At 42.8% G+C, this 11,036-nt stretch overlaps 1 protein-coding gene across 1 annotated transcript; it reads left to right on the top strand.

Annotated features, from left to right (window-relative positions):
• The first annotated feature begins 213 nt into the window (after positions 1 to 213).
• LOC138610032 (uncharacterized) lies at positions 214 to 10,449 on the top strand. Its single transcript, XM_069682729.1, has 5 exons — positions 214 to 276; positions 1,805 to 1,928; positions 4,527 to 4,666; positions 8,716 to 8,955; positions 9,046 to 10,449. Exons 1-5 carry the CDS (start codon positions 214 to 216, stop codon positions 9,730 to 9,732), a joined length of 1,254 nt encoding a protein of 417 aa, XP_069538830.1. The 3' UTR covers positions 9,733 to 10,449.
• Positions 10,450 to 11,036: the final 587 nt, after the last annotated feature.

Here is an 11,036-nt window from a genome sequence, read left to right as displayed (position 1 = left end):
TTGGAGCGATTATATAATAAGTGTGGTGGTTACATTTAGGACAGTTGTATGGGATAGTGTCCATTTTTACATTTCTGGTCAAACTGTGAACACCGGAGGGGTTTATTATTTATTATTGTTGGGAAATCTCTGCCAAAAGTGAAAACATTTTGGGACATTCATAAAAGCTGTTTTTTATGTCTCTAATTATAAACTGAATTGCTGTGGTACTGTATGTTTTCCAGGCCCAAGCTGTGTCCGAAAAGAGCCAGCTCCTGTGCGTCCAGCAACTCTGAGGTACAGACACGACTGCATACTCTCTATTCACAATAGTTTTGCCTCCTCAACCAGTCTCCTTCCCTCTGTTGGACATTTCTTTTAATATTCTAATATGCCACTAAAACACACTGTCCACTTTTCAGCACTGCCTCTCCACTCCCTACAGATTATTATTTCTCAAGACAATTTTAAAGTTAATGTTTAATGGTATACTTTGTATACTATGTAATATAAACAGCGGTGACTCTGTGACTCTTTGAACACCTGTCCAGCACAGTATTTCTGATGTAATGATGAATCACTGTGGATTTCCATCCATCAATCCATTTCATTCTGCCTATCGGGGGCTGGGCTGCGGTGGCAGCATGCAAAGAGTTCGACTTTGTGCCGAGGATGCAGACACAGTTTTCACTTTGGTCATATAGGGACCAGACGGCCTGTAGCAATGGCCCCGGCAGCCCATGTTCTCCTAGTACCCCCACACATGACCTCCAGGGGTCCCCTGCTGAATACAGTCTGAGCCAATCCCTGATTTCCTCCTTCCCTTGTCTACCAGTTTGCCAGAACATCCTTGGAGCCAACCAAAATTCCCTCTCCATAGCTTCTGCAGCTACCTAAGCCGCAGCCCCTCTAGCCACCCGAAACCTGTGGGCTGCTTCCGGAGACCCCTGGGCTAGCAAAGCTCTAAAGGCTTGGTTCTTCAGCCTTATGGCTTCTTGCACTGCTGGTGTCCACCAACAGGCTCAGACGACCTACTGACCACAATTCCTAGCAGCCGCTTCCACAATGGAGGCTTTGATCACGGCCCATTCGGGTTCAATGCCCCAAACGTCCCCCGGGATGCACGAGAAATTCTTACAAAGGTGGGAGTTAAAGACCTAGCAGACAGGGGCCGCCAGAAGTTTACAGTTCCCCCTCAATACAGTTTACCAGGTTTGTCCGGCAGGGAAATCTCTAGCACAGTGGCACACAGCCCGGGGCTTGTGAGTATCCACACACCTGCCAGGTGCCTCTCACCCTGGTTTGGTTCCAGAACCAGTGCTGTGCATAAACCTCAGCCCAACTGTATATAGTGGATAACTCGGGTGACATTCCACGTACCGAGAGCCTGTCTGTGATGCTGGGGACCACCATGCCTGACTTCCGTTGCACTTTACCCCCATGCCTATCTCTGTGGGTGATGGGCTCACAGGGCGGCAGCTACATTTTGTCCTTTTGGGCTGAAATAAGAAATTACCAAGATGTTTCTCCATTATTGATCATTAAGTCACATATTAGGGAGCAAAATATGTCCTATTTGGAGATTGGCTGGTCTTCTGTGCCATTAAATATTTCTTTGAGCTCTTGTTAAAAACAGTTTTATGTGTTAATTATATCATATCTGATTGCAAACCATCCATATTTTCATTTTTCTAATAATAATTGTATGTTGCTCTGCATTAGTTTCCGGGACAGGGAGTGAAAACAACCCTGGATGCATGCCTAGTTTCAAATTATGGCCATTACTTCTGTATGAATGGCGTTGTACTGTGTGCTCCTTCTATAGGTGCCAGAGGAAGTCCAGAACACTGGGGCTGAGGTCAGCGAGCTGCAGCTGATGGCTGAGAATCAGACAAACCTGGAGGCGACCACAGTGCAGGACAACAACAATGACAGCCCGCCACACACAGGTCGGGAGGACTCACACCTGCACACACATGAATGCACACACACAATGGACAGACTGATCTGTGAGACTGCTGATGTTAGCTCTTTAAAAACAATAAAAGGTACGTTATTCATGCTGAACATGTAAAATCGAGTTAGTTTCGGTCATATATAAACATACAGTAACATAACAAGCGGTTGAATCAAATAATTAGTCCCATATCAAAACATAAAGAAAAAAAACAATCTCCTTTTTTTTTTACTGAAAAAAGGGGTGTAGGCTGAAGCCTGAGCTTATTGTGCCTACCCTAATTACTTAACAAAGCATTACCCTAATTCTACTCAGTGTGGAAATGAAACAAGACAAAGAAAATAACCAAAATAGATTATAATAATAAAGCACCATCTTGGACATCATCTTAATCAGAAGTATGTTAACACAGGCATGAACAAAACAAAAACAGACCTTTATCGTCAGCTGATTCTCAGCTGTGGTCAAAAGAATTATAACTGATCTAACAGTTTATATCATTCAAATACCATGTCTTTATACATTTTCTTAAATGTACATATATTACTGCATTCTTTTGATTCATTGTTGCAACTTTTCCATAAATTGTCCCCTTTAATTGTCACACGTCTGTTTTTCACATTTGTCGTTGCCCTCACTTTTCCAAACAGAAAAGTTCCCCCGGATGGATACCTGCTCTCCCTCATTGAAAACAACCTTTGGATACAGTCTGGAAGTGTTCTTTGTTTCGCTCTTAACATTATTTGTAGAGTTTTAAGGTCTACCAGTTCCTTAAATTTTAGCCATATGATTTTATAAATAATGTGTTGGTTGGGTCATAATAGTCAGCCTTAATGACAATTCTTATTGCTCTTTTTTGCGGTATAAAGATTGGATTAGTGTTAGTTTTATAGGTGTTTGCCAATACTTCAACACAGTATGTTATGTATTGAACTACGAGTGAGCAGTGTAGTATAAATAATGAGTTTTGATTCAAGATGTCCTTAGTTTTGCACAGTATTGCAATGGACAGTTTTGATTTGATATGATTTATGTGAGGTTTCCAACAGAGTTTATGGTCTATTATGACTCCCAATACACTCTTTCGATTTCTACATCAATAATTCTAAGATTTACTTCAGAATTGATTTTGCGATTTCCAAACACAATTAATTTTGTTTTACTTACTGTCAAACCACTTCTTTAGTGTCTTCAATTCCCCTTCAACTGTTTCCAAAAGTTCTTTCAAATTTTCCCCACAAAACAGGTTAGGTTTTCTGAGATCAATAAATACTCCGACTGTATATTCTTTATGATCAATTGCTGTTAAAATATTTTCTACTAAGTCCATAAGTGCTAGTGAGGTAGACTGCTTAGCTTGAAATCCATACTGATGTTCAGTATTTAGTGATGTTCGCTCCGTATGTTGTGTTTATCAATGAAGTTTTCCAGTCTTTGTGCAAATAATTTTTCAAATATTTTTGAGTATTGAGGGGAAGCAGAGATGACAGTCTGTAACTTGAAACTAAATGTCTATCATAGTTATAAAATGACATTCGCTATCTTCATTTTAAAAATCTATATTCTGGTTGGTCTCAGTTCCTCCTGCAAACTACTATGATAGATGATATTGCAGCGAGCCCAGAGCCCATAATTGCACATTACTCTGGATGTCATTCATTTTGATTTATATTTACAACGTGTTTAGACTTTTGACGAGAATCATTTTAGGAATGATAATAATACCTTCAGGAATAGAAGACAGCCATTATTTCATTTCCTGGCAAAGTAACGACATGATAAAGTTTTAGTGCTGTCATTTAAAAGTGAAGGCCTGGGGTGCGAAGAATGTCCCTCCATTTCTGTGATGTTTTCCAGGAGATGACTTGGTAATCAATGAGTGGGGGATTGGATTTTCTGCTGATGAGTATCTCTAGGTGGTTCTCTCTCTCTTTTTCCCCCTTTCGTGTCTTTATTTCTGCTCATTCGAACACTGAGTTCTTCTTCTATTTATTCCAAGCAAATTGCCACAGCTGTTTCTGGAAATGGTAAACAGGAAATCTTTCTTGCCAACCAGGAGTTTTCCTAGGAAAGATCGACCTACCACAACATATTACTGTAAATTAAAACAAACTGTGTACCAGGAACAGTCTGTGAACTCTGGGTGGGTCTGTAGTTTTCAATGGAAAGTAAAATTGCATTAGTTTTGGAGGGATCCTGGAACAATCAAAAGGCTTCTCTCTCTCTCTCAGTGGGACTGAACCCTGGCTGAGAGATTTGTGGGTTGTGGCATTTAACCCACAAAGCGGCCTGGGAGTAGTTTGAACAACAGGGGAGTACAGTCCCCCTCTCTGTGTGCTCTAGTCACGGTGTAAGGAGTTTACACCAAAACACACAGCTTATAAACATTGAAAGAGTTGAGATTAGCCTACTCTGTATGTTATTGCACCATTTAAAAATTGCAGTGCAGCATCTTAAGCTGTAGTGCTTTACCTGAAGATGTTGTGAAATGCTATTACAGTAAAAAAAAAACTATAATCAATGTTCTCAATACATTTATTATTAAGTACGTATATATTTTATGTTAAAGCATTTTTCTGTGTCTCTGCAGTCAGTGCTGGCGGTGACATTTCCCTGAATGAAGAGGTGGACCTTTCCTGCAGCGGCCTCACTGAACTCGACCTGGGTGCAGACGAAGTTTTTATTGTATCTTCAGCTCCGAGCCCGAGCAGACCTTTCTCACCTCACACAGTAAGACCCACTTTCATGCCTGTGCAGTTGTCTATGTTTGACATTAATGGTTCAAAGCTAAACATTCAGGAGTCATTTAAAACGACATGCTTATGGCATGGCTCTATGGATGGCAATGTTAGTCGGTGCATCAGTCTACTACTTTGGGGATCGTGACAATGCGATATTTCAGCCGTTCCAGAGGATGAAGCCTACTTTCTTTTGTGATGAAAACTTTTCCTGAAGCATCAACATGAGGTTTATATTTGTAGTTTTGAGTTAAGTGCCTCAACTACATTTTGGTGCCCTCAGGGGCGGCATGGTGGTGCGGTGGTACGGTGGTTAGCACATTCCCCTCATAGCAAGAAGGTTCCGGCTTTGAATCCTGGCCTTTCATGTTTTCCCTGAGCTTGCATTCTCTACTCAGGCTTCCTCCCACAGTCCAAAGACATGCTCGGTAGGTACATTGGTGACTCTAAATTGCCCTTAAGTGTGCAAGTGAGCCTGGATGTTTGTCTTTTTCTATGTGTCAGCCCTCTGATTGACTGGCGACCTGTCCAGGGTGTACCCTGCCTCTAGCCAAATGACAGCTGGTATTGACCCCCACGACCCTGAACAGCATAAGCGGTATAGATAATGGATGGATGGATGGATGGATGGATGGATGGATGGATGGATGGATGGATGGATGGATGGATGGAAGGCGCCCTCAGGATTGATTGTAACAACTTTGCATGATCCCTTCACTTTTTATCCAGTGCCATCATCAGGTCAAAGCTTCCATTCATCCAACACTTTTGTTTCTGATCAAATACCTGCAGAACTAATGGCATTCCCATCATCCTCAGGTGTAATTAACTGTTAAGTTCCTTAAACCTGCATTATTTCTAATGGCCAGCAGTGGTTGGAAAATAAGTCAGATTGTGTTCAAGTCTACCAAAACACAATCCTTCTTTTCAGTTGATTTATTACCTTAGTAAACATTTTTCATACTGTATGAGTTTATGGTTTAAATTTCTAGTTTTAACTTATCTTTAAAGCTATAATCTCGAAGATCTCAGTTTCGTTCTCTTTGGTGGCACCTATGGCGATAACGATAATTGCAGAAGCACACTTCCCAGATATCCAGACAGTGTTGCATGTGTGACGTCCACGGTTGGCCTCCGGTTGTAACTCTTGATTTTCCTCGCTGATGGTCACTTTCCTTTTCAGACTGTTTGCCTTCATCTGATTTCAAATTTGTTTCTTTTTCTTTGGATTTTCACTTATTTTTGAAGTTGTATCTGTAGTCATCCATCTTTTCTTTGCTTTTTCAGCCATAGTGGATTACTGTTTACCGAAAAAGCAGCCGTTTAGCTCCGCCTACCCTCTCTGGCAGACCAATCACTGCTGGCTGATGGAAAACGTGTCACTAACTGGGCGCCGCTTGTAATTTTTTTACGCGAAAGTCGCCACAGACACCCAGTCTGTAATACTGCAAATCCAAAGGCTTTCATCAGTGGGCCATAGGCTCAATCACCATTGTGTTACCTCATTGATAGATAGTGACTTAACAGACATTTATTAAAATGAAAATCACTTCAATACCGCATGATGTTTGGTTTGTAAATTATGATCCCATTTAGAGCAAAATAGCGTTGCTCTCCTGTGATTGACAAGTAGCTACCACAGCAACATCTCAATCGTAAGAGAGGTATGCATATCCACAACACAACGTCTATGTCAAATTTTTTGCACAGTAATGCATTATTGCTAAACTAAAATGGTGAACATGTTAAACATGGCTTAACATCATGTTAGCATTTAGCTTAAAGCCGCACTGTTTTTACAGCTACAAAGAGCTGCTAGCAAGGATGTAGTCTTGTTCTATCACATCTTCAGGCAAGTGCATGGAAAGATTCTTTCTGAAAGTGGTCTTCATGCTTTATAGAGGACATTTTTTTATGTCTTTTAATCTCAAGGCCAAACTCTCAGTGGGTCATCTCCTCACTTTGGGGAAATGATCCCCGAACAAATGAACATCAGAGGTGACAGGGCATTCATTGCTTTGAATTGACCCACTGTCCCTAATAGGACTGACACCATTTATTGGCATACGCATGGTACACCCTAAAACTATGAAAACTATGAGGACATAAATGGGAAATGAGGATAATTAAAAGGTGGGAGGAGCGTTGAGGAAGAAGCCGCGGTTTGAGCAAACATTTTTTGTCTCTTCTCTCCTTTGTATTCCCTTGGAATAAGAGTTGGCATTAAACAGCTCTGGCAGCTTTTTGAAGGACTGGCAAGCGTTTCTGCAGCCTCGTCTAATGGAGTATTATCTACAGAGCCAGATTCCCAGCTCCAATTGTGTGTGTGTGTGTTTGTGTGTCTGTGTGTGTCATGCACGCTTTGGCCCTCAGTGTGTGGTCTGCCTGTGTGTGTCCTCAATGCAGACGTCCATGTAAATAATGTTTGAGAAATGTCGCTTGTTCTAACGGCGGCAAAGGTCTTTGAAAAATGCCAAACTCATCTTCTCAATTTCAATGCCAGGAGAAGTTCCAGGTTTGCCAGGCGGTTTAATGCCTACACAACCTAAATGTGTAGACCTGCGTGAAGCCTCGAACCTCAATTTGATACCATTTTGTCGCTAGGGCCCCTTCTCAGAAGAGCTTTAATTTAGTTACAATAAACGGAGAAGACTTTAAAACCTTTCCTTGCTCTAGGCAGGGCGATGAGATCAAGGCAGAGAAGTCTGGTTTAAAGTGGTCTTTGTACATTCCTCACTGTCCGCAAATCAAGAAACTTAAGTCTTCTGTTTGTATTTTTATTTTGTGGAGGATGTTGAGCTTCTCCAGGCTCCACATTAAGGTCTCAGACTCGACCTTTGGAACCACATTTTGTAAGCGACTGTGTTTGGTGGCTGATTTCTCACCCCGTGTGTCAAATCTAAAAGTTGCCATTGTGTTGGTGGGGCTTTACTGACCAAAAGCACATTTTATCTAAACCCCTAGCTAATTCTTGTCTAGACAAAGCTAGCTGCTAGTGACTCTGTGTGAAGGATTATCTGGACTCGTACCCTGTCTGATGGTTGCAACCCCTAAAACCCCCCTCCCCTCTCCCCTGATCAACAGCAGCTGACCGATCAGCAAGGATAACATAGCTTTGCACATCTAACCTGTCAATCACATTTAGCCTCTGCTGGTTGTTCATGCAAATATGACCTATACACGACTCTGTACAGTAGATGGTAGTTATTTGTTTGGTCCTGTAATGCACAGTGCAGAGAGTTGTGCACACACACAGCAACACACATGTAATTCAAAAGCCCCTTCTGTTCCCTTGACAGCTTAAATAAACTTAATTAATAATGATTGAGATTGGAACGTGAGCAACACATGCTTAGCTGGCTGGTTGTGTGTTCGAACAGGACAAGCTAATCAGCACAGTTCCTTCTTTTTAATCCATTAACGTAGTAAACAACAAAATCTGCAGGGAGAAACGTAGGTGTGAGGGAGGACTGCTGCAAGTGCAACCAGCAGAATGGCCCCTACCTGAATGACCTAGTTCTTGCATGCAATGATACTTCTGTTTTAGTGCTAATTATGGTTGATAACTTTTAGTCAGTGAAGAGTATTTTTTTACATATTGAGATGTAATTATAAGGTGATAATAGGTATGAAGCTCTTGCATTTTTCAGTACTTGTGTCCCTCTCCGTATTACCTGGTACCATTATCATCTGTTAAAGCAGTGTGTTCGTTACTGAGCCCAGTCTGTCACTAAAGATGCGTGCGTGATTGAATAACAGGCCCGCTGCTCAGTGCAGGTCAATGACCATTGTAGCTGCAGTTGAGTGCTTGAGCATAATGCCACCTCTGATATGCAAGCTATTTATGTTGTGTGGTCGTCCTCATCCCTAATTAGTTTGTTTATCCTCTCGGCATCTCTTTACTTTTAACCTTTGTTTTGCAGGGAAAGTATCTGTCTGCATTTCTTCCCTGGTATTCATGAAGTCATATCTGACAGGACATGCTACTTAAAGCTCATTGTAGCTAATTTTATTTATACATTTATGGTTTCTGTATTGCAGCAGCGGGAGAGGTTCCTGCGGCACAGCGACACTGGTCCCGGCCCTGCAGGTGACTGGCCTTCTCCAGACTCCACCGCCTCACCAACTGGTTCCAGGTCTGCCAAGGATGGCAGCAGCTGTGCCAGGCCGAGAGCGTGGAGCGTACGCACCTTCCAGGACTTCCTCCCTCCCCTGCCGCAGCTGCATAAGAAGTGGTGCAGCTGGAACTCCACCAGTCCCTTCACCAAGCTGGTGGACAGCGTCAGTATTACAGTGCCACTGTACATTTGTAACAAGTCTAAATATCTGCAATAGTGTCGAGGGTCAACAAAAAGTCTCTTATCATTCCAGACTCCATCAGGTTTGGTAGCAGACTGCGGGCGCGACGGCAGGAAGGTCTTCTCTGATGTTCACCTGGAGGTGAATGCAGACCACAGCATCATCTCTGACTCATCCATCAGCAACGCCTCGTACCCCCTCACGCAGCCCGCCCAGAGGCAACGGCGTCTCAACTCCACCAGTAACCTGCGCCGCTCGCGCTTCACGGGGCATTGCTTCGGCCTGCTCTCAGGGACGGCAGACCCAGTGAAGGCCTCCGGGGTCCCTCATGCACCGGGCTCCCCCTCAGAGGCCAGCTCCGGCTCTTCTTCCTCCACCCAGTGTCAGATCGAGGGTAGCCAGGCCGGGAAAAGGCGAGAGTTCCCGGGCGAGGCTGATCACATCAGCGTGCCGGTGTTCGCCATCTCTGAGGAGGAGGACCGGCAGCCTCTGGTCTCAGCTGAGCACCTGAACCAGACCTCCGCCTCCGCCGTGCTGAATGGATCCGTAAGGGGGATATATGAAAAGACGAGGCCTGCTGATGGAAGCAGCAGCCTCAGCCCGCAGAGCCAGAGAGCCAGACCGGAGTGGAGGCCATGGGGGAGCCAGGTGTCAGGAGGGGTCGGGCTGCTCCCGTCCAACGGGTCAAACACAGTCAGTGACAGCCAGCCGTCTCTGGGTCAGTCCACAGTGCTGTGCAGTGTGACCAACCACATGTGACCACACGGCCTTTAAGTTGGTGAAAGAGCAGGGACTCTGGTGGGCCAGTTATGCATTTCTGAACTCTGTTAGTGCCACTTTGTGAAACATATAACCTTTAATTTCTTTATGAATTACAAAATGATTACTACATATACTGTAGCCTCATGCTGGCAAATATATTCTTCTCACTGTAGCGTTTTCTATTTTTATATCATTGTGTTGGACAAAGATGGAATAATTATGCTGCTTACGATGCCGCGGCTCCGACTGCTGCTGCATCATGTGTTTAAAAAAGATGAATGATTGCAAATGTGAAAAAAGTATTAGTAGTACCGAGCGAATTCTCCATAACCCCAACTCTTAGGAGCACTTTTTTATAACCAGATTTATTAACCAGTTTGACGCTATTCAGTGAGTTATAATACTCCAACCATTGCACTTTGCTTCCAGTAGCTCATTTGTTCTGGATTTTGTGCTGCTTTGTGCCAGATTTTTCTCCAATGTTTATTTCTTAGCACAGGCTTATAAATGTTTATACAATGACTTGTTACCCAAAAGTGTTCTGCAGAGCATAGATTGTACGTTAATATTGCAACAGTGTATGGATGCAGTATGTACTCCTAAGGCTCATACTGGATTATAAAAGGGAAATCAAAATAAAGTAAAAGCATATAGAGTACTAATATACACTATTATTTAGTATACAGAGAGAACTAGCAATCACATAGTATTTAAAATGAGTAAATGTAATTAATGTAAAGTTTTAATAAAGGCTATGTCATTCACTGTGGTGTCCTTGATTTGATGAATGCGACACCATCAGTAAGGAGATCAAACACACGTTGGACTGAAAACTCGAATCAGAAGTTCAGCAAGTGTTTCATCCAGCACCAACTGTAGCTCAGTGGTAGAGTCGGCCGTCCCTCAAATGGAAGGTTGATGGTTCGATCCCTGACTGCTACAGTCACATGTCGAAGTGTCCTTAAGCAAGACGCTGAACCCCAAATTGCTCCCGAAGGCACAGCTGTGACTGTGCATGGAGATAGGCCATGGCTAGTAATGTGAAAGGGTGAATGTGACATGTAGTGTAAAAGCGCTTTGACTTTGAGTTTTCCTAGAAGACTAGAAAAACACTATAAAAGTACAGTCCATTTACCATTTAAGAGTGTGTGCATGCCCCACACACTTTGTCTTCCGCAAAATTGTAAATACAAATGCAAAGGACGCCATTTAATATAAATGTATAGCAATTTAAAGCTCCAGTGAGGAGCTGGTTATGAAGCTGACTGAAATGAACACTGATGTCTCTATGAGCTACGAAA

This window comes from Semicossyphus pulcher, unplaced genomic scaffold, assembly GCF_022749685.1.
Source record: "Semicossyphus pulcher isolate SPU_LCO1_2020_fin unplaced genomic scaffold, fSemPul1.0.p SCAF_6, whole genome shotgun sequence".
Classification (NCBI taxonomy): domain Eukaryota; kingdom Metazoa; phylum Chordata; class Actinopteri; order Labriformes; family Labridae; genus Semicossyphus; species Semicossyphus pulcher.
The sequence above is the reverse complement of the archived record's forward strand: the minus strand, read 5'-3'. Positions and strand labels throughout refer to the sequence as shown.